Raw genomic sequence first — 24,072 nt, 5'->3', positions numbered from 1 at the left:
GTAGTTTTGTAACAATAAAGATTCACCATGATACAAGGGACTAATCAATAGAGATACACGATGATGGGCAGAGAATTAGCTTAAATAAGCACCAAACGTAATTGAGAGGTTGGAAGGTAGACTACTGATAGATTTGGTAACCCTGTCTGACGCAGACAGAGGGATGGAGATGAAAAAGTAAAAGAAATAGAAGTTTATTGGGGGGTGCTCTTGGGTAGACTCTATAAACCTAAGGTGAGGCTGGGATAGAGCTGTGCCTTGGGAGAGAATAAGAGGGCTTTTAAGTTGTCTTGGGAGGGGAAAAGGAACCAAGACTAGTGGATCTGATGAGCTTGGTCTGGCTCTCATTATCTGTAGGGGGCTGGTGAGAAAGCATGGAACACATCCTGGTGGCTTCCTGTCATCAGGTGGGCCATAAGTCCTGTCTCCCACACTGGGGACAGGGTGATCTCTGATTCTGGGAATGTTGCTGTCTCATCAGTTGGTTGCCATTTGGTCCCAGTTGCCATTTTGTCTCAGCAAACTTCATACTACTCATATTCTAGAAAAACAGCTTTTTTGCATAGTTCTAGAATTCACGCGCAGAGGAAAAGAACAGGGGCACACCTTTTCAGAAAGGGTCAGTTTCAGCTGGTCAAAATTAGTCTTCTAAGCAAAGGTTCTCTGAGGCATAATACTTCAATGTATCTGCAAATCTCAACAGATTTTTGCTTAAGGATTTGACCTAAACCTTATCCTTCTTGTAATTGGTGCTGAGCATAGGACAAGATAAGAGAAACAACTTCTATAATGACAGTAGACCCTGAAACAAAAAAGTTTGTTGGGTTTTACTTTTGAAGTCAGCTCTTAAGTTCTTTTGAACTAATTTCAATTTGAGGGACACAATGAGCATTTCACAGAGATTTGATAAGCAAAATATTTCCCCAAGCATTTGACATTTTAATTATAGGAATTTCTAACATACTGGACTTAGAAAAACTTGTTGACGTTGTGTCTTATCAAATAGAAGCCATATTTCTGCAGTTTTCCATGGCCCTTTAGTTTCATTTGATTGAATCCAGTATGAATCTTTGGTGGTGGTGGTGGTTGGGAGGGAGTAGGAAGAGATGCAAAAGGTTATGGACCACCCGTTTCACAGCTAGGATCTGATTATTCCCTGTTGCCCTGCCCTTCAGCAGGGGACCAAGGAGAGACCCAGGTGCTGTTCTGGGGCCTTCATGGCCACACTTGGTGATACCTGGGTGTTTCCTGAACTACACCAGTGATGTTCTAGGGTGCTGTGATCAAACCTAGGTCAGGCATTAACACCTGCACTGCATTACTTTTCTCCCCCTTCCCCCGCTCCCCCTTCCTCATAATCCAAGCAGGATCTTGTGGAATGGAAGGAAGGAAAGAAAGTGAAGAGTTGATATTTTAAGCAACTGTTCAATAAAGCTTCCTTAGACTCCTACCAAGTGAGGAAAGTTCCAAACTTTTCGTGTTCTCGTGCCAAGATCAGAGCTCAGTCTAGACAGTCATTTGTAGGTTCTGCAGAAAGAAATGAACTTTGAAAGGAACAAATGAATTTAACAAAGTGGCTTCTTTACAACAGCGACTCTGATACCCAGACGTTCAGATCCCAAGTTTGAATCTTGCTTATACTTCTTGAGATTAAGACTGGAATTAAAAGAAGGATGAAAACAGCGAAGCCCACACGTGGCTAATTTTGCCCGCTCTAGGCGTCCGTAGTAGTCCGAGAGGCACTCAGCGGTTCCCGCGGCCGAGTCCGGAAGTGACGTCAGGACTGTTGGCCCCCGCGGGAAGACGCGTCTCGGCGTCCGGGTGGAGGACGCGCGCGCGCGCGGGACTTTCAAGCCCTGACCCTCGCTCGGGACGCGCGGCGACATGAGTCTCTGGGTGGACAAGTACCGGCCCTGCTCCCTGGGGCGGCTGGACTACCACAAGGAGCAGGCGGCGCAGCTGCGCAACCTGGTGAGCGGCGGGGCGGGTGCGGGGAGGAAGCGGCCGGGGGCGCCGGGCTGCCCGCGCCTTTCCAGAGCGGAGCAGAGCGCGGCGGACGGCGCGCGGGGCCGGGCGGGGCTGTCGGCTGGGGGAGCCTTTCGGGGAGGGGGCGAGTGACAGTGACGCGCGCGGGCAGTAACCTGCGGGGAACCTGGCCTGGGCGGAGGGAGCAGCCGCGCCCGCAGCCCGTCCCCGGGGGTCGCCTGGTGCCCCCCCTCGAAGGCCCGCGGGGTCGGATGGGGGGCTGCTGGGAGACCGGGTGGGGTGCAGGGCCCGTAGATCTTCACGGCACTGGGGAGCTCCCCTGACTCGGCAACACGCCGCCTTTGAAGTGGCTTTTGGTGTTCCTGTCCTCGCTCACCCCGAGGAAGGCATTGGGTTTGTTCATCCCCGACGCCGTTTCTCATGGTGAACGCAGCTGGAACAAGGTGTCCTCGACGGCTCCTTAACGGGAAGGAGAAGTAATGTGTATCCTAAGTTCCCTTCTCCTCCCCGTGGTTTTTCAAGGCATCCAATATTTTCAGAAAAGCGACCGGAACTTGTGGAAGCCCTTCATCCACCCCTTCTTCTTTTTTTTTTTTTTAAAGACAAAAGTGGTGGTGTTTGGGTCATCCCGGGCTGTGTGCAAGGCTTGCTTGTGGCCCTGGCACTGGGGTGTTGAACCCTGGCCAGCTGCGTGCAAGGCAGGCGAACTACCTGCTGAAGTCTCCCTGGTCCCTGTCACTCCTTTTAGCGCCCTGTCTCTTCCTTCCGTGTATTGGTGAAACTGTTTTTGTCAGTTTCCGAGACTCACTTTTCCCCAGAATTTCAGCTACTATTAAGTATACTGAGAGTTAACAGGAAAGTCATCCAATGAAAGTCATCAGAAAAGTTGATAATGTGAGACTAACGGGTTTTTTTTTTGTAATTTTTTTAATCACTAATATTCCTTATAGTTTAACTTACAAATTGCATTCTTCTACAATAACTTTGACATTGATTTTCTTACTTCCCATGGCCTTGTACAGAATTTGGAACATTTTGAACAAAAACTTAGGCTTATATACTAAAATAAATGTTTCCTTGGATTTTTTTTGTTTGTTTTTGGCCTATGCCCAGCAATGCTCAGGGGTTTTCTCTTGGTTCTGCACTCAGGGATTACTCCTGGCGATGCCCTAGGGACTATACAGGATGCCTAGATCAAACCCAAGTTGGCCTGCAGGCAAGTGCCCTAACAAATATACTGTCTCTCTAGCCCCCCAAATAGATTTTCTCTTTAAAGCACTCACCTGTTTTCTGTTGCATTTAAAAACTAAAAAAGGTAAATATTGAAAGCAGGACCTTTGTTTTGTTTAGACCTCTTTATTTTTAAGAAAAGTAGTTGTGGAACACTGTCATTCATGCGCTGTATTAAGTAAATTGTTAATTTCCTGAGATTTATTTTTTTGCAGCATGTTTTTAAAGTATGTATTAAAATTCACTATGAATACTGCTATAATACTTTTCATTTGTAATGGTTGTTTACAAAGCTTTTGCTCACAAAATGTGATGCAGCTGAGGTTGAGGTTGTGTTCTCCATATGGCTGTTGTCTTCTTCACACTGATGCCCAAATCTGACTGTTAGAATTACCTGCCCTTTTGAAAAGAGGAAATAGCTCTACCTTACCCCTCCCCTGGCATTTAACTTCCAGTGTGCCAGACTAGCTTCTAACTTAGTCTCCTTGCGTTTTCTGAAGCCTGCTTTTTGCTGACACCACTAGGTAGACTAGGAACTTGGCGCCCTGTATCCTGGCCCCTAGATTCTCCAGGGAGTTAATGACCCGCTTTCCTCCATATGCGTCCCCAGTAGGCTTCAGCAATGGATTTATGAGAGGGAGCATCATCTTCTCTCTCCCTTGGTGGGTTAACAGGTGTGACAGTGGCTTTTCAAGAGTACACCCAGCAAGATCAAGTCTTAGATGCCTAGAGTGGTGTTTAAGTATACTGTTTTCCTTATTTGTGTCTCTGCTCCCCACACAGTTTTTCTTTACTTCACATATAGCATGTTCAGTTCTGTACAATGGGACTGTTTTAGAAACTTAACTAATGATATACATGGTTCTCAATTTTCCAGTCATCTTATGGATTATGTCCAGTAATCAATCAGGTTTTTTTTTCCTTTTTTGGAGAAGATTCTTAGGAGAGTCTTAAAGTCAGTCATACTGGGAATTCTTGCTTTCTAATATACTCTGTCCTGCATGTACTGTTAGGTACATAAATTATATAGTGTTATTGCTTGGGGAATAATCAACATTTGAGAGTTAATGGAGAACATCTCTGTCTGCTCGTGTACATATATGTTTATTTGAAATTTCAGGGGTAAAGATGAAAAATATTTTGTATGTAGGCATATTGGATATGCCCAAAATGGTAACAAATGTCTCACAATTGAGAGATGTTACTGGTGCCCGCTTGAACAAATCAATGAGCAACGGGATGACAGTGACAGTGACAGTTTAATTCTACCAAGAGTGGTTATTCAATTAGGAAAAATGCCTTGTTTTTCAGGTTCAGTGTGGTGACTTTCCTCATCTGTTGGTGTATGGACCATCAGGTGCTGGAAAAAAGACTAGAATTATGTGTATTCTACGTGAACTTTATGGTGTTGGAGTGGAAAAACTGAGAATTGAACATCAGACCATCACGGTAAGCATTTTTCTGATTTCCCATGGGTTATAGCAGGGGTCTTCTACCCTTGAAGGCTGTGTACACTCCCTTGCCTTGCTCTTCACTGCATGAGATAAGTATTTATCTCACAGGTAATCCTGGTACACAGGATTGAGAGCTATTGAACTATAACCAGACAAAAATTAGTTGCTAGAAAATACAAAAAAATTAATATTTGGTGAAGTAGATAGAGGTGGCAGGTTCATTTCATAATACCTAGTAAATCAGTTTCTCAGATGGAAATAGCACTCAGGTTTCTAAAGTTTATTGTTCTGAGAGCTATAGAGGATATGGGGGAAAAATACAAGGATTTTGAGAATAATGTTTTTTGTGGAATTAGGTTACTTAATCAAGATTGGATAGCTGATTGGACACGAGATTGGGAGTTTAGGGAATTCGTGTCATCTTTTCTGGCTCACCTTATGATTATGTAATTTGCGTTGACTATGTATGAGTATGCACATACGTGATGTATACATCTTTAGCAAAATTAGTTTGAAGCTATAAAGCTGACTTTATAGTATAGGTATATTGTTCATTTTCTGTGAATAAATATTTCACATAGTTGCAGAAAGTGTGGAGTACATGAATTGTTGGTGGTGCTATTAATAGAGATTTTAAATGGACTATAAGTTAATATGATTGGCTTGTGTTTAGAAATTGAGCATGAAGGGCTGATGGGATAGACTTATGGTAATTCTTGTAAAATTTGTAGGAATTTAATAAGAAAAGTGTGGGCTTTATCAGAGAAAACTAATTTATTTCTTTTTATTCTTAGAAAACAATTGACTGATATTTTATAAAAATTGATTCTAGATGAGTTAAAGACTTAAAACACTGAATAGATTAAGATTTAAAGTATGAACTTTTAATATATAGGAATATGTATTTGCTTATTCTCATGAGTTATGAAAAAGATGAAAGAACATATGTACAGTGTTATAATGCTATGATAAATGGGAATGTTTTGTAGATTTCTGAACTTAAAGGAAAAAAGTAATCACAAAACATGTATGATATCTGTCACTGTCCCTGTCATCCTGTTGCTTATCGATGTGCTCAAGTGGGCACCAGTTATGTCTCCATTGTGAGACTTGTTACTGTTTTTGGCATATCGAATATGCCACGGGTAGCTTGCCAGGCTCTGCTGTGCAGGTGAGATACTCTATAATTGGATTTAATAATAAAAAAAAAGATAGAATGGAGGATAAAATAGCCTAAAGGTACATTTTTTTAAGTCTTAATTTTTCCCAATAGACTCCATCTAAAAAGAAAATTGAAATTAGCACTATTGCAAGCAATTATCATCTTGAAGTTAATCCAAGGTAAGTTTCTAGAAAAAAGCATTTTTAGTTTGTTGGAGGATGGGGGTGGTCACACCCGCAGTGCTCAGGACTTATTCCTGGCTCTGCGCTCAGGAACTATTCCTTCAGGGGACAATATGGGATACCAAGGATAGAACCCAAGCACCCTACCCTTTATACTGTCACTCCAGACCAAGAAATAAGCATTTAGAATAGGGAGTAGGACTGCCCAGATTTTTATTCTTTTTATTTAATGTAGATAGTAGGGATGCTCAGATTTTTTAATTTTATCTTTTTAAGAACACTTTTTAAATTAACAGTAAAACTGTCCTCTGAAATAGGGAGCTTAGAACTTTCTATTTTCCCTTCTCATTGAAAGCTCTGCATCAAGTAATTTTACTAAATTATCTTGCCTTTTACAGCTTAGTGTTTTGCACAAAGTACATTGAATGACGAATTTTTGTAAAATTATATTCATTGGAACTGATAAGCAAAGTGTATCTAAAAAAGTTTATGTCTTGGACCGGAGAGATAGTTCAAATGGTTAAGGCTCCTTGTATACAACAGATCTGGGCAGAATCCCCAATACTACATGGCACCCTAAGCACTATTGGTAATGACTCCTGAGTACAAAGCTGGGAGTAACCTCTGAGTACTGCCAATATGGTGCAATACCCCTCCTGCCCCACCTCTCCCCCACCCCCAGGATAAAGGTGTTTATCTGAACTGAGGGAAATAGCACCACTTCCTTTGTTTCCATATCTTGGTTAGAGTGTATTTTAATAGTCCAGCCAATGTGTGTTGCCCATTATCTGATGTTTTGTTGGATAGCACATTGAAAGCCCATTGCACAGCAGTTAAGAAGTCCTTAACTAAATTGTATGTAAATGATTGTATTGGGAGCAAAGTTGGGTAAGGCTTCAGGGTTCTGTGAGCTGATACTTTCTTGAAGCATAATAGAATCCAGGCAAAGGTAACTTTGGACAGAGTCCAGAATGAACTCTACTTTGGATGAGCTCTATTCATGGTTGGAGCAAGAGCAGCAGAATGTCCAGTAAACTAATTGACAACCGGGATATGTCAAAGAAAAAAGAATAAGGTTGGTGGGAAAGGTGTTGTCTTTTAGAAGTAGAGGTAGTATTAATTCTGTAGACAAAAAGAAATACTTGGAAATTTTCTTTTAAATTTATCTTTGATTTAATTTTTGCTGTTGGGCCACACCTGGCAGTGCTCAGGGCTTACTCCTGACTGAGCTTAGGAATCGCTCTTGGTGGGCTCTGGGGACTATATGAGTTGGTTGGGATTCAATTTGGGTTAGCCTTGGCTGCATGCAAGACAAGCTCCCTACTGCTGTACTATTGTTCCAGCCCCAGTATTTTGGATTCTTGACTAGGAAATGTTATCAAAAGAAACACAAGGTATATTGATCTACTAGTTAATTGAGAAAAACTTGATAACTCTTTGGAAAAATTAACTAAAACTGACTTTTTTTTTATCCCCTTGTGAGTTTCCTTGTGGCAAAGACAATAGCCAATTGGAGTTTAATGTGATTTTTTAAAAACTGTTTGGAATTGACAATCTAGATGACTTATTTTGGCTTGTGAAGGTACTTACTGCTAAGGCATTAATATGATAATGCCCACAAGAAGTCAGCCACTTACAGCTTTATTTTGTATCTTTTATGTGTAGCTTGACCCTTTCCTTAGACCCGAATCAGTCTCTTACTAGTGCTAGGAGCTGAGTTGGTTGAGGCTTGTAAAAGCTTTGCTGTGTGGGGTATGGAAAAGAATAGAGATTAACTTTTTTTTAACCTCTATATTGTGAATATTTGCAGATAATTAAAGAACTAGTTGTAATTAGGTATTACATGTACATACAGAATATCTGAAGTGTTTGATAAACTTGTTGGTATTGCTTTTGTTAAAAAAGTTTATGATTGCATGTTTAGTGTTTTTTGTGATGTTGATCAGGTTGTAATTGGATATTGGGACTTGGGGATATTCAGATATCATTTCCAATGATCCTAGGTTATTTTTAAAATTTTATGAATAGGGGCTGGAGCAATAGCACAGCGGGTAGGGCGTTTGCCTTGCACACGGCCGACCCGGGTTCAATTCCCAGCATCCCATATGGTCCCCTGAGCACCGCCAGGAGTAATTCCTGAGTGCATGAGCCAGGAGTAACCCCTGTGCATCGCCAGGTGTGATCCAAAAAGCAAAAAAAAAAAAAAAATTTTATGAATATTATTGGGTGTTTTTGACTTAAATTGTAACCATTTAATAACTTCATGGAAAGTACTTTCTAAGTATTTACATGTATGTTTAATTTTTTTTGTTGTTTAATACAGTGATGCTGGAAATAGTGATCGGGTAGTAATTCAGGAGATGTTGAAAACAGTAGCACAATCACAGCAACTTGAAACAAATTCTCAAAGAGATTTTAAAGGTATGTGATATAAGAGTCGTTGTGTGAGGCAGAAACTCAAATTGTAAGTGGTGTGTAGAGAAAAGTTCAGTGAAAAAAAATTTTTCATGAGCCATCGTGAGATAGGGTATTTAGCAAATATTTATTAACTTTTGTTTCTATGGAAAACAATATCTTTTTTCCTCTTCCATATAAAAGAGGCCTGATACCTCTTAGAGAGCTAGGTTTTAAACACATTGAATTTTGGTAGACAGAAGATTGTGCTACTAATTTTCTGTGGTAGAACCAGGATAACAACAACAGCAGCAGCAATCCTGTATAGAACAGAAGGGCTGGAGTGATCTTACAGTAGATAGAACCTAGCCTTGAATATGGTGGACCCAGGTTCCATTCCTGACACCCCATATGATCCCTCAGTCTGCCAGGAGTCATCCCTGAGTGCAGACCCAGGAGTGTGTCCTGAGCCCAGCCAGGTGTGGACAAAATACCAACAAAGCAAAGAAAATTACTTGTCTAAAACTCAACTATCAATAACTTTGTAAATCAGTTGTTTTATAAAATAAATTGAAAATAAGAATGTGATTAAAAAAAATCACTTAGAAATAAGGTTGTTATCAAATATTGAAACAAAAAGTTAAATGGAATGTAATTCCACCAACTAGAGACTGTCCACATTTTTTCCTGTATCCATCCCTTTCTACACAAGTATATCATTATTAGAGAAGAATTTGTGCTAATATATTTGTAAGCATTTTAATGTTTTTGAAATTCTTCTGAAAGTATTGTTATACTGCATCTTGTATTTGAGATGTCTGTTTCTCTGACATTTATCAACATTGTGGATATTTTTAACCGTCAGCTTCAGTGGAGAAAATAGTTTGTATTTTATATTTTCCTTAATACAGATTTTTTTCTTTACTGCTCTTTTTATTGCTTTGTAAGTTGCCCATGTTTTTGTTCCTGCCCCCCATTTAAAATAAATTTACATTTCTTTCACTCTTGCAAATGAGGTTTTCTCTTACATTTTCTAGCCTTTTTTTGTTTACATATATGACTGTTGATAATGCTTTGCTTGTTATCTTAAACTTACTGTATTGATTGATGCAGTCTTTTTATTTATTTTATTTACTTTTATTTTGCTTTTGGGTCACACCCTGCAATGCTCAGGGGTTACTCCTGGCTCTGCACTCAGGAATTACTCCTGGCGGTGCTTGGGGGACCATATGGGATGCTGGGAATCGAACCTGGGTTGGCCGCGTCCAAGGCAAACACCCTACCTGCTGTGCTGTCACTCCAGCCCCCATGCAGTCTTTTTAATGATTCATTTTATTTTTAAAAAATAAATGCCATATGTATGCACATATTTTTTTCTCTTTTTTTTAAGACAGATCAAGATATCAAGTATTTAACTTTCTTTTGTCTAATTATGTTTGCACATCCAGTATAGTTTTTAGTAGTAAATGAAGATAATCAGATACCTTTACATAATGTAGTAGTAGAGGTACTACATCTTTTTTTTCTCTTGTTTTTTGTTTTTGGGCCATATCTGGCTGTGCTGAGGGCTTATTCCTGGTTCTGCTCAGGGATCACTCCTGGCAGGCATGGAGCACCATGTGGGTGCTGGGGATCAAACCTGGGTCAGCTGTGTGCTAGGCAAGTGCATTGCCTACTGTACTATCTCTCCAGCCCTAGTAGACCTCTTTAGATAGTAATCGTGACACTGGAAGGTTACGATTTCCCTATTGATTTAGTTGGTACACTTTTGGCTTCAGTATATCTATTTGCTCATGGCAAAATCTCAGCAGTTTTTATTTGGGGGTACGCATGGATGTGTATTGTTTTTTCCAAATGCTTCATATTTCCAAAGTTTTATGACCTTAGCTTCTTACTCTGTTGGTGATTTAGATTTTATTGCTGCATTTCTAATTAAACATATTTGCATTTCTGGAGTAAATCTCACTTAGACATGATGTAAATTTTTAAAAATATATTGCTATTTTCTGCCTCCTAGAGATTTTTATTTACATATCAGTTGGCCTAGTTCCTTTTGTTTGGCATTCCTTGTCATCTTTTGGGATCAGTCTCCTTGTTTCTTTTCTTTTTTCTGTTCTTCTCACTAGTATTCTGTTGCCAGAATTTCTCCTCATTTGAAGTATTTTTAGAAGGGAACTTTACAATTTTCAGTTTACTGCCCAGGTTCATTTTTTCTCACACACAAGTTGATCCCTATGGATGCTGTCCTCAAATCATTCGATCATGCTTTCTAATGTATGCTTGTGGTCATATGGACTGCTTCTGTCTTATAGGCTATCAGAAACTTACAGGACAACTGCCACTTCTAGTCACGTAGTTGCTTTTTCTCACCTGCTCATATTTTGACTCTTGATTTTGATAAAAGAGGGATACTGGGATCATTGGTGGAGGTGAATGGGCACGGGGGGGGGGATGGGTAAACGATCACTGTATGAGTGAAATGCAAACATAAAAGTTCATAAGTTTGTAACTGTACATCACAGTGATTTTCTAATAAAAAATTAAAAAAAATTTAGTCCATGAGTCTTTGCTTTGGAATTTTTAGTTCTGTTTTTACAGACGATTCAGATACTAAGCTGCCACTTTTATCTTCTGGAAATAATCTAGTATAATGAAAAATAAGAGGTTGGATTCAGTCCCTACCAACATATTATTCCTGAAATGCATAAAGGCCAAACCTTAATTTTGACCAGGTGGAATCTTACATCACCAGATGTCTTTATGCCTCATTGACTTTATCTCTTGCATCAGTGTATTTCTTTTTTTTTAATGTAGCTAACCCTTGAACCTTTTAGGTTCCTTAAACACAGTTTTTGTTGTTGTTTTTTGGTAAGCAGAAAGCATAATTTGATGTATCAATAAAGTACCATAAATGTATTTTAAAAAAAATTTTTCTATCCTTAATTGTAATATTGCAGAATATATACAACATACAGAATATGTTTATCTGTTTATGTTAGTAATTAAAGTAATACATGTAGGAAGAGTTAAAAGTTGAGTGTGGGTTTTTACTTTGGAGGTTGTGAAGTTTGGAATTTTATGATTTAAGTTATTCTGTGGAAATGAACTCCTGAAAGAAAAATATTTGGGGAAATGCAGCACATTCTTGTTGATTTGTAGTTTATCTAAATACAATCAAGTTGGTACTGAAGTCCACATCAAAATAACCTTTTAGATTTCAGTTAGTTGGATATTTCTTAGGCTTATGTGATTAATGAATTTTCACAGTCTTTCTCATCAAAACTATAAATTTTATCTGTGCCTTTGCCAGAGGGAGCAATTATTGATTGGGCTGGGATTTCCCTCTGAATAACTAGGAAGAGAAGGAGTCAGACACTTAATTTATGGTTTGTTTTGTTTTTCTTGGATACTTCAGTGGTATTATTGACAGAGGTTGACAAACTGAGCAAAGATGCTCAGCATGCGTTGCGCAGAACCATGGAAAAGTATATGTCCACCTGCAGACTGATCTTGTGCTGCAATTCCACATCGAAGGTGATCCCACCCATTCGGAGTAGGTGCCTGGCAGTTCGGGTGCCTGCTCCCAGCATTGAAGATGTAAGTCATGTTAAAGTTTCAGTAAAAATCAGGTCAGGTGCTATGGGTACGATGTAGATATTCCTTTCTTGTTTGTTTTTGTAAAGGAGTGTAGTCGATCAGTCATTCAGGAATAGTGTGACCTGGATGCCGATCAGTATGTAGATACAAAGACGCATAGACTTACATCTATGATGTATTACTGCGTATGCCTTTATTACTGTGTATATATTATCAGATGAAATATATAGTGTTCTCTTTGAATTGCCTCTTTTAATAAATAGGTATTATAAATTTAACTATTGTAGATAAGGTCTATAGTGTTTTCTACCTCAACCTGATTAAAAAGGTTTTGCAAGGAGGCATACCTGGTCTTTAGTTAGGGGGCCAGAGTTAGTCTGAAATTATGTATTTCCCTCCTTTATCTCTCTCATGGCTATTAATAAAAATATTTAATTTCTCACAATAATACAGATCTCTTCTTAATGGGTTTGGGGTTATTAAAATGAAGTAGGAGTAATATGTGGTATTGTAGTTGGAAGGAGGTGATTTTTCCTAAGCTTCGCTTAGAAATGTTTCGGATAAAATGCAGCTGGAAGGGCTTCTGAACAGGTTGTGTTATAGATAAAGCCCCTCTGCAGACATTCTTCATGTCTCAGACATAGAAATAATACCTTCTGGTCATGCAGAATTCAGCCCAATCCTGGCACCTGTGTCCTTGCCATTGATCTCTGCTTTCTAGTCTCTCTTGCCCCAAGGAGACTGGCTTGTTTGGAGCTTGAACTAGATCTTCACCAAATACAGAGCCAGTAGCTTTTTCTTTGAGAAGTAGGTTTCTTGCTAAAGGACTGTATGTAGCATGTGGGTGAGGGCAGGAGAGTGACAGAAAAATGCTGAAATATTATTCCAGTGTGCTATTGGACACATTGCCTGTTTTGGTTGTTTGTAGATTTGCCAAGTGTTATCTACTGTGTGCAAGAAGGAGGGTCTGACTCTGCCTCCACAGCTAGCTCAGAGACTTGCAGAGAAGTCTTGCAGAAATCTCAGAAAAGCCCTACTTATGTGTGAAGCCTGCAGAGTTCAGCAGTGAGTAAAAGAGGGAGTTAACATAGGAGACATACTGGACGTAGGTGTACTTTCTATTCGACTTACTGTGTTCTTTTTTCACATAGATATCCTTTTACTGCAGATCAAGAAATCCCTGAAACTGATTGGGAGGTGTATCTGAGAGAAACTGCGAATGCTATTGTCAGTCAGCAGACCCCACAAAGGTAACCAATATAAAGATGACAGTAAGCATTTGATTGTCAAGATGATATACATGCTTTGGAGGTTAGATGAGCTGTTTAAATACCACGTGATTTAGAATTCTAATTAAAACAAAATCACTTAATAAAAAAAATTCAATTTTAGAAATTTAGTCATTCACAATAGTTGATGTAGCAGGCTTTTTATTAAGCTATTGCCATGTAAATAGGGAACTTATACTTTAAACCAATCTTGGAAATTTAGTTTTTCTTTGGGATCTTAGATAACTTAATATTTAATACATAGCAAAGTGTATCTAGCCTTCTAGTATTTAAAAGAACATTTAATGTGTAACTGTTGCATAACCTACTAGGAAGACAGGAGACTATGAGTCAAGTCTTCTAGGTCTTCTCCTGATACTTAGCTAAGTGTCTTTGATCAGATAATTTCATTTCAGGGCTTCAACTTGACTTACGTATTGAAATTTCTGTTACCATGTAAGGATGCTTTTGTTTCTTATATAAGCTACCAGAGAGGTTATTGATAATTGGTTGGAAACTAGAAAAATTTATCCTGTCAGTGGTAGACTCTGGTAAGGCAATATATAGCACTAGAATTTAGGAAGTATTCTTGGTACATTTGCTGTTCTGTAGTTTATATTTACTTTGTGGGTCTTTCAGTGAACCTCTCTGAAACAATTTCAACTACTTGGTTGTTTCATTTATGACAGCTTTGAGAATTGCAGTCTGTTCCTCTCTAGTTCAGGAACAACAGTCTTCATAGAAACTTTGGGAATCCTGGAGGAGGTTCCTTAGCCTGGGACTTATTCCCCACTCTTATTTCCTGTTCATTCTGAGAAGCCATTTTTATCTTTTAGAGATAGTAATTGACGATTTTACAGACCAGAATAGACAGTGCAGTACCAAATTTAAACTTACCTGGTTTAAGTGAAAATTGTGAAAAAATACACTGTTTCTGCTCTTATAAGTGCTTTCGTGGGAAGGTTAGGGGAGTATAATATGTACGCTTCAGCAGCAAAATAAATTCATAAGGTGACTAGTTACACATAATAGGCACTAAGTATTCTTTATGAGATTTCATTTGAATTCTAGTAATTCAGTTATTTTAGTTGAAGCAGTGGTTTTCAGGTAGTATAAACGTCACACACTTCAGAAAAGAAATGTAGTGTCTTCAGGAAAGAAATTTTGACTTTAGGAAAAAAATATGTATTTCATTATGTTCATAAAACCAGAATAAAAATGTGAAGAAATCTGTTTCTAAGGAGATAAAAATTGAAACATAGCATATGTCAGGGGATATGACTTTTACTTTTATGACTTTTACTTTTATAACATATGTCCATACTGATAATGACTTTTTTGTGTGTGGGGGGAGGGGGGATGGTTCTCAGGGCTTACTCCTGGTTCTGCACTCAGGGATCACTTCTGGTAGGGACCATATGAGATACTGAGGATTGAACTAGGGTTGGCCTCATGCAAGGCCAGGACCCTACCTACTGTACGATCTTCCGATGGTGACTTTCTTATTTTCGTATTAGAGGAAAAAATTATCTTTTAAGAGATTTTCTTTTTTTTTTCTTCTTTTTTTTTTTTTCTTTTGGGTCACACCTGGCGATACACAGGGATTACTCCTGGCTCTGCACTCAGGAATTACTCCTGGCGGTGCTCAGGGGACCATATGGGATTCTGGGAATCGAACTGGCTTGGCCATGTTTGGCAAGGCAAACGCCCTACCTGCTGTGCTATTGCTCCAGCCACAAGAGATTTTCATAGAGATGTTGCAATGTATGATAATTATTAAATGTTTTAGGTTATTGTTTTTTCTGGCAGTGAGAAGGATTGTACCCAGGGACTCACACATGCAAGACAATTGCTCTACTGCTGAGTTACTACTTCCTAGGAACTTATTAGATAAATTTTTGAGATTTCAGTTGATTATTGTTTTGCTTAATTCTTGAAGCTACTGCTACTTTTCTAGTTTTTCAAATAAACTTGTTAAAATAGAAGTACTGCTGATTCCTATTAGACTAAAATTCCAGGAATTGATTTTGTTGTGCTATATAAAAAGAAATTTCTCCTCATGAAAATTGGTAGAGCTCTTGTGATTTTGATCATTGACCTAAGCAGCACCAAGTGACTACTACAATTTTTTACAATAATGGCTGGAATTCTGAAAAGTTTCTGTGTACATATCTTAAACTTGAGAAAATTTCTGTATTGAATTGTATGATTCATAAAGTATAAACTGTACAGTAGATCCTTTGAAATATTACCTTTTAATTGGAAAATGTTTTTCTTTATGTAGACTTCTTGAAGTTCGTGGAAGACTTTATGAGCTTCTAACTCATTGTATTCCTCCTGAAATAATAATGAAGGTAACTGATTTTACTGTTTACAACCATCAAAATTTGGACTTTGCAGCATGTTATCATATGACTTCTGCAGTACTTAAATCATTGTCACCTCTTTCTAGCTTATTAATTCAACCAGTTTTGTGAGCCAAGCACTATTAGGAAAGTGTTGAAGAATCGGGTGAGATCCGGTTACAGAGAAGTTAGATTTTAGTGGAGTGGCCTGAAAAATAAACAGCAGATCAAACCTGCAACAAAGAAAGTAACTGGATAAAATGACAGTAGTGGGGCATCCCTGGGATGCATCCTACTTGGCCATGGTGTTTGATTCTTTTGTGTATTGTTGGATTTGGTTTATTGATATTTCGGTTAAGAATCTTTAGTCTGTATTAGTCAGAGATATTGTTGATAGCATTCTTTTTTTTTTTTTTAAATAATTTATTTATTTTTAATTAGAGAATCACCGTGAGGGTACAGTTACAGATTTATACACTTTTGTGCTTATACTTCCCTCATACAAAGTTCGGAAACCCATTCCTTCGCCAGTGCCCATTCTCCACCACCCGTAAACCCAGCGTCCCTCCCACCCTCCCCAATCCCATCTCCCCCCCAACCCACCCTGCCACTGTGGCAGGGCATTCCCTTCTGTTCTCTCTCTCTAATTAGCTGTTGTGGTTTGCAATAAAGGTGTTGAGTGGCCGCTGTGCTCAGTCTCTAGCCCTCATTCAGCCCGCAACTCCCTTCCCCCACATGGCCTTCGACTACAATGTAGTTGGTGATCGCTTCTCTGAGTTGCCCTTTCCCCGGAACGTGAGGCCAGCCTCGAAGCCATGGGGTCAACCTCCTGGTACTTATTTCTACAGTTCTTGGGTATTAGTCTCCCACTCTGATATTCTATATACCATAGATGAGTGCAGTCTTTCTATGTCTGTCTCTCTCTTTCTGACTCATTTCACTCAGCATGAAACTTTTCATGCCCATCCACTTAACTACAAAATTCTTGACTTCCTTTTTTCTAACAGCTGCATAGTATTCCATTGTATAGATGTACCAAAGTTTCCTCAACCAGTCATCCGTTTTGGGGCATTCGGGTTTTTTCCAGATTCTGGCTATTGTAAACAGTGCTGCAATGAAAATACATGTGCAGATGTTGTTTCGATTGTACTTTTTTGCCTCTCTGGGATATATTCCCAGCAGTGGTATTGATAGCATTCTTTTTTTAAGTGGTGTCATTGCTTTTGATAATCAGGGTATTGTTGTCTCATATAATTGGGATGGTTCTTGTTTCTTCAGCTTTCTGAAAGAACTTGATAAAGATTGGAGGTAGATCTTTAAAAGTGCAGAAGAACTCACTAGTAAACCCATCTGGGCCTATGCTTTTGATTAGAGATGAATTTTGATCACCATTTCAGTTTCCTTGGTAGCATTTGGTGTCTTCAGATGCTCCGTTTCTTCCTGGTTCAGTCTTGGGAAGTCATGAGTCCAAAAATGTAAACATTTCCTCTAGGTTCTCTAATTTGTGGCATCAAAATTTCCAAATTTCTGCAGTATCTGCCGTTGTTTCTTCCTTTTGATTTATGATTCAGTTTATTAGTGTCTTCTTTTATCTTTGTGAGTCTAGCTAATCTTGTTTTACAAAGAAATTCTGGTTTCAGTCATCTTTTTTTTTACTTTGCATTTATTGATTTCTGCTCTGAGCTTTATTATTTCCTTGCCCCTTTTTCCCCCTTGTTTTTTTTGGGTTTGCCTGGTGATTCTCAAGACTTAAATCTCGCTCTGTGCTTTGGAATCACTTTTAACAGGCCTTGGGGAGCCATAGATTAGTCTAGATTAGCCATTTTTTTCGTCCTGTTTTAGGTTCTCTTTGCTGGCGTTCATAGCAAGAGCTACTTGCTCTTGGTATTCTTTACAGACTGTTTGCTCAGTTCCATATATTATGGTAACTAACCTATGGTAACTCATGTCTTCATTTTCATATTCTCATTTGATTGCATGAATCTTTTGATTTCTCTCTTGCTCTTGGGTTGGTGGGCCTCATCTGATGGTCCTCAGGGGTTCTGGCTCTGCACTCAGGAATTACTTCTGATAGTACTCAGGCTACCATATAGCCATATAGACGGTGGTGATTAAATCCGAGTCAGCTGTGTGCAAGGCAAGCGCCCTACCCTGCCCACTGTACTGTTGCTCCAGCCCTCTGATTTCTCTTCTGATTTTCCTCATTGATAGACTTGTTGTTCAGTTGTTTGATTTCCAAATATTTGAGTTTTTCTCTATTTCTGTTTTGATTAATTTCCATTTTCAAAGCACTGTGTTCTGAGAAAATAGTTGATAAGATTTTTGTCTTTGATTTTATGGAGGTAAGTTTAGTGACATTGGGGAATGCCACAAATGTGTGCACTAAAGAAGAATGTATACTCAACCTTTGGGGGATAAAGGGCCCTATATCTGTCTGTTACAGTTACACACAGCACCGGGTGTATACAGGGAAATAGAGACACTGGGAAAGAGGATGTAGAGAGATAGCCAGAAGCGTCTATTCTGGGCCAGCAGGTATTAATAATTGTGATGGTTAGAGTAGTTTTTCATTTTGAGTAATGACTGTTGGTCCATATAAAACAATGAAACATTTGACAAGCTTTAAAAAATCAAATGTAAGGCTTCCATTGCTTTTTTTTTAATGTACTATTTTTAAAAATTACTGATTACATTTCTTTAGGGCCTTCTCTCAGAACTTCTACATAATTGTGATGGGCAACTGAAAGGAGAAGTGGCTCAGATGGCAGCTTACTATGAGCATCGTCTACAGCTGGGAAGTAAAGCCATTTATCACTTGGAAGCATTTGTGGCCAAGTTTATGGCACTTTATAAGAAGTTCATGGAGGATGGATTGGAAGGCATGATGTTCTGACACCAGTAATTCTTTCTAATATTTCTTATTATCAGCTTTTACAGTCAGTTTATATTGGAACAGTTGCAGGCAAAATAAACTAACACTGCTTAATTATACTGTGTTTGTGTGTGTGTGTGATAAATATTTTGAACTATCGTGACCATCCTGTGGCCATGGAGACCCTAGGAACATGAAGACGATTCTCAGATCTAGGGCTGTAGATGCTCTCTAGGTGAGCACAGCATGACCAGGAAAAATTCACCCACATGTTCCATTGATTTGCAGTCACATGACAAACTTTATGAGGTTAAGTAGAGGTTGAAGGAATACGCCTATATGCATTAGCAAGCAGGTGGTAGGGGGAGGCAGGGGTTGTTACTACTAGAAGAAGCTTCTGGAGCACTGTCCTTGAAGCTCCAAAGCAGAGGCAAGGTTGAAGTATGGCTGGCTGACACTTAAAGATGTCTGCTTAATAACAGGACCAATGAATCTCTTAATCTGTGAAAATGCCAGGTTTTGCCAGCAGCAGTATGTTTCCCAGAGAAGTCAGGGTGTGGGTTTTTTTTTTTTTAAGTGTCCTGTGACCGCTAGACTCAAGGGTCTAGTGTTTCCTGAGAAAACACCAACTTTCATAATAGACTAAGTAGTTACTCATGTACCATTGAAGTATATTGAGAAGACACAGAAACTTGAGTTTAAGAGCATTCTTTTATAATTGATCTTAAATTATTATTCAGGGGCATAGTAATAATACAGCAGTCAAGTGTTTGCCTTGAAAGACAACCCAGGCTGGATCCCTGGCACTCCATATCGTTCCCTAACTACTGCCAAGAGTGACCCCTGAATGCAGAACCAAGAGTAAGCCCTGAGTACCACTGAGTGTGGCCCCCAAACAAAAATGTTAATTATCCTGTAGCCATGTGCCAAAAATGTTAAAGCCGAATCAAGATCTAGACCATAATCTACAGTTAAAGCAGGTTAAAGCTCTTAAGATCAGAACAGAATCCATCAAATAAGGAAAACCAGCAGAACTACCATACAGACCTCAGATATCTTGAACAACTGAAACTTCATTGAATAGATTTTGCGTAGCAAAAAAAAAAAAGGCACCCTGTTGAATGGGAGAATATGTTTGGTTACTACCTGTGGCATATTTGATATGCCAAAAACAGTAACAAGTCTCACAATGGAGACGTTACTGGTGCCCACTCGAGCAAATTGATGAACAACAGGACAACAGTGCTACTGTATATCAGATTAAGAGCTAATTGAGATATAAAGTACAAAGTTCAACAAAATATTCAATAAACATTAAAATATGGGGTGTTGGTGGAAATGTGTAAAAGGAATCCTTCACTCGAGGTGGGAATCGCACTGTAGCACAACCCTCCCATTGTTCATCGATTTGCTCGAGTGGGCACCAGTAACCTCCCCATTGTGAGACTTGTTACTGTTTTTGGCATATTGAATATGCCACGGGTAGCTTGCCAGGCTCTGCCATGCAGGTGGGATATTCTCGGTAGCTTGCCCGGCTCTCCGAGAGGGACGGAGGAATCAAACCCAAGTTGGCTCCGTAGGCTGCATGCAAGGCAAACACCCTACCCACTGTGCTATTGCTTTGTTGTATTCCTAGTATCTAGAACTTAGTTCTCAAATTTTTTAGTATGTAAATTCAGAAATAAACATTGTATAGGCTTTTACTGACTAAAAGCTGCTCCTAAGAAAAAAAATGGGTGGGAATATTTCACAGAGATGTATGATTAAACCTCTGTGAAAAATAGCATGGAGATGTCTTTACAAACTAAGAGTAGAGCTTCCTTGTGTCCCTGTGATCCCACTTGTGGGCATCTAAGGAATGCTAACATTTAATTTGATTCCTGTACAGCTGTGCTCATTGCAGTGCTAAGTACAGTTGCCATATATGGAAATGACCCAAATGTCCAGTGACAGATAAATGGGTGAAGAAGTTGTAGAGTATGTACACAACTAAGTTTTATGCAGTTATGGAATTTTGAGCTTTTGCAGTTTGTTCCAGCTTGGATGGAATTGAAGAGTACTCTGAAGTGAAATAGGAGGGAAACACCAGATTCTTTTATTCATCCGTGATATGTAAGGAAACAAGGAATGCAGAATATTTAATGAGGACAAACCGTTGACCTTTAAGAAATACTAGAGTTGGAGGGAAGGGGAGGTCCAACTAGGGGTGACAGTGGTTGAGGTCTTGGTAACTGGTGATGGTGAAGGGACAGTGACTTATTTCATCAAAACCATTGAAGGTAATGCTGTTGTAATCATTTTTCCTGTATGACAGTAATTAAATATTATCCAAGTTTTTAAATACTAAGTGGAACAAAAGAAATATGATGTAGTATATGTAAAATTCTTAAAACCAAGGGAATAGAATGACCATTATAGGGAGCTAGAAGGAAGAAAATGGTCAAAGAATTCAAGGTTCCCATATTTAGAGCATATTTAAATATTTTGATATTTGACATTTAAATTATCAATATTTTAACAGTTAAATGAATTTGTAAATACTACGGTATACCATGGTGATTATAGTTAATATATTATAATTTTGAATGTTGCTAAAAATCTTAAATGTTTTAATCATAATAGTGAAACGTGTAGGAGAGTTATTAACTAACACTATTTTTAATCATTTTGCAATGCCTATTTTTTTAAAGTGTTATGCATTTTTAATATGCACAATGTTGCCCATCAGTTACTTGAAGTTGAGAAATATGTTAAGATCACAGCTATTTAATGGTAGTGATTCACAACGAGGCATTAATTAGTTTTGTTTAAAATCCTAAGGTCAGGGCTGGAGTCATAGTACAGCAGGAAGGGCTTTTGCATGTGACCGACTTCTGTATGATTCCCCCAACTAAGCCCCTGAGCACTGTCAGTTGTGACCCCAAAACCGTTTTAAAAAATTTTAACTTCAGTGCTCTCACTTTCCAGTTATAATAATTGGCTTGTTCAACTACAACTAGAAAACTAAAAATTTACAAAGTGACTCTGTAAGACGTTGGACAATATACCTATTGGACAATATGCAAAACTGATGCATCACAGACGCTTCCCATTGAGATAAATTCTGTATTCATTTCTGATTTCTTCCTAAAGGTAGGAAAGGAAGGGTAGAAAAGGTAAACTAAATAGCACTGAATTTAAATGAAAAAAAGCAGATTCCATAAATGCTGGCGTGGCTGAATATGGAAGACAACTCTGGAAAGAGGAGTGCACTGCAGTGGAAGTGCCCTGAAATCATATATGCTCTTGAGTGGCACATATCTGACTGCTGAACTGGAAAAATTAAAACTAAGAAATACTGAGAATCAGTTGCAACCTTGAACATACTCCTCAAATTACTTACCACTCAGCTGACTTAAAGTCTCACCTTTTGGGGGGACAAAGGGGTATAGGGGTGGGGTGTGGGCCACACCAGGTGATGCTTGGATTATTCCTAGCTCTGCACTCAATAATTACTCCAGACAATGCTCAGGGGACCATATGGGATGCTGGGGATTGAATCAGGGTTGGCTGCATGCAAGGTAAGTGCCCTACCTGCAGTACTGTCACTCTGGCCCCAAAGTCTCAGCTTTTAAGAGGATTTTCAACTCTCAAATAATTAAAATCAGTGTTAACCAAAAGCATTGATTTATCCCTAAACTATGCAGATAAGGATGAAGCCAAGGCAAAACAAACCTGAGCAGAAACATCACTGCCTATACAATGTAAAATCACACCCTGTAAAACTGTAAAACATTTGTTTTTAAAAATTAAGCAAAAGTAAATTCAAATTGGTCAAAGCATCTAAAGTCTTAAGTTTTTCAACCCAAAATTCCAAGACAACAAAACACAAAAGAATAATTACACAGGGAGAGAAAGTCAATGAAATTTTTGTCTAAATGGAACCAGTTGTTGGACTTGACCAAAAATTCACAGCAAATGTAAATATATTCAAAGAAAAAAACATGCTAATGTGATAATATGGAATCAATAGAAAATTGCAAACTACATTAAGACTGGATAAATTCTACATCAAAATCCAAGAACCAAAATGAAACCAGTTGGATAAATACATATGAAATGGCAGAAGTCAGTGGGAAGTTGAATATCTATAATAAAGCTCCAACACAAAAATCACCAAAAAAATGCTTTGGAAACCTATAGTTAAAGTATTCCAACATTTCTGGTTATGAATAACAGTTTCAAAGGAGATGAGAAAAATAATTTAAAAAATTAACAATAGCTCAGAACTCTCAAGATTGATATTGCATTCACCACAAAATGACAAGTATGTTCTAAGAGTGTGTCTTTAGGCTATTTCATTGCATGCATATCCTACAGTGTCATTCAAACCTTAATGGTATTTAGTCTGCAGTATGAATAGGTTATCATGATTTGTTGAGACCATCATCTTTTACAATGCTGTTGAGTGAATTACTAAGAAACAGAACTGCACAACTCATAGTAATCTGATTTAAAAAAAATTAAGGCCAAGTCACTAAAAGAAATGTTGCATATATTAAAATTATATTGCTTAAAGCCAATGCAGGAAAAATCTTGAAAACAAAGTGATGTGTAATTTAATAGGGAACAATCATAAGATCACTGGCCAATTTCTCACCAGAAATAAAACCAGAAGGCAGTAGAATAAAATGTTCAAAGTTCTGGGAGTAGAGTGGGTGGAAGAGTAAAAATGTACCAACCATGAATACTATAAATGAAACAAAACACATCCAGAGAAAAGATACTAAGAATTCATTGCACACAGACCATTTATATGCAGACCATTACCTCAACCATACCTAGAATTATGTAAATTCTAATAAAATATATCACTATCATAATTTATAAATAAGATTTATAGGTAACTTTTTTCATCTTTGTTCATTTTCTATCATTTGCTAATATATATAAATATATATTTAATCGCCAACCATTATGGAATTGTCTGATGTTTTCATTCATTTTGGTGTTTATTATTAGATGCATATTTTGTATTGCTGTGCTTTCATAATGAATCCCTTTTATCATTATGATATGCCTCAATTTCTGCTCTGGATTTACTTCATTGGATAATTACATACTGCTAGTAGGAATGTAAAATCTACAACCAGTTTTGGAAAATAGCAACTTCTAGTATTTTGAAGTAATAAGAAGAAATTTTATTTAAAAGGAAGAAAAATATCTTCAGAGAGAACAAAGCCTGCGGCAGAGGGGAGAAAACAAAATAGCTGCTGCTTTTCTTCTCTCTTCCAAAGCAGTGCTCTGGAGGCCTGGGGTCGGCCCGGGCAATTCTTAGCCAGCTTGGCTTGTGGCTTAATGTGAGGGCCCAAAGTGGATGTCCTCAAGCCCTGAAGTGCCGAATCACCTGTGTCCCTCTGGCAGTGCCCCCTTACTGCTCTCAGCGATGCTCTAGGACTCTGGAACTGGGAATTAAGCAGGGTTAGGCTACTTGCCTTGCAGGGGTCCAACCCGGGTTCGATTCCTCTGTCCCTCTCAGAGAGCCCGGCAAGCTACCGAGAGCATCCTGTCCACACAGCAGAGCCTGACAAGCTACCCGAGGC

The 24,072-nt window shown here is 38.6% G+C and overlaps 1 protein-coding gene across 2 annotated transcripts; it reads left to right on the top strand.

Annotated features, from left to right (window-relative positions):
* The first annotated feature begins 1,800 nt into the window (after positions 1-1,800).
* On the top strand, positions 1,801-18,609 carry RFC3 (replication factor C subunit 3). Of its 2 annotated transcripts, XM_055139072.1 has the most exons (10): positions 1,837-1,971; positions 3,136-3,202; positions 4,528-4,665; positions 5,944-6,011; positions 8,338-8,435; positions 11,824-12,005; positions 12,934-13,070; positions 13,157-13,255; positions 15,558-15,627; positions 18,320-18,609. In XM_055139072.1, exons 3-10 carry the CDS (start codon positions 4,597-4,599, stop codon positions 18,509-18,511), a joined length of 915 nt encoding a protein of 304 aa, XP_054995047.1. In that variant the 5' UTR covers positions 1,837-1,971; positions 3,136-3,202; positions 4,528-4,596; the 3' UTR covers positions 18,512-18,609. The 2 variants fall into 2 exon arrangements, with proteins under 2 accessions (XP_004604589.1, XP_054995047.1); XM_004604532.2 differs by lacking the exon at positions 3,136-3,202 and having other exon boundaries at positions 1,801-1,971.
* Positions 18,610-24,072: the final 5,463 nt, after the last annotated feature.

Source organism: Sorex araneus, chromosome 1 (assembly GCF_027595985.1).
Source record: "Sorex araneus isolate mSorAra2 chromosome 1, mSorAra2.pri, whole genome shotgun sequence".
Lineage (NCBI taxonomy): Eukaryota > Metazoa > Chordata > Mammalia > Eulipotyphla > Soricidae > Sorex > Sorex araneus.
This window is presented reverse-complemented; position numbering and strand designations above follow the sequence as displayed.

What these genes read in the sequence shown, in the direction of transcription:
- RFC3 (XM_004604532.2), top strand. Translation starts at nt 1,885, where the DNA reads ATGAGTCTCTGGGTGGACAAGTACCGGCCCTGCTCCCTGGGGCGGCTG. An exon ending in CATCTTGAAGTTAATCCAAG is followed by an intron (nt 6,012 to 8,337) that starts GTAAGTTTCTAG and finishes TGTTTAATACAG; the next exon opens with TGATGCTGGAAATAGTGATC. An exon ending in AGTCAGCAGACCCCACAAAG is followed by an intron (nt 13,256 to 15,557) that starts GTAACCAATATA and finishes TTCTTTATGTAG; the next exon opens with ACTTCTTGAAGTTCGTGGAA.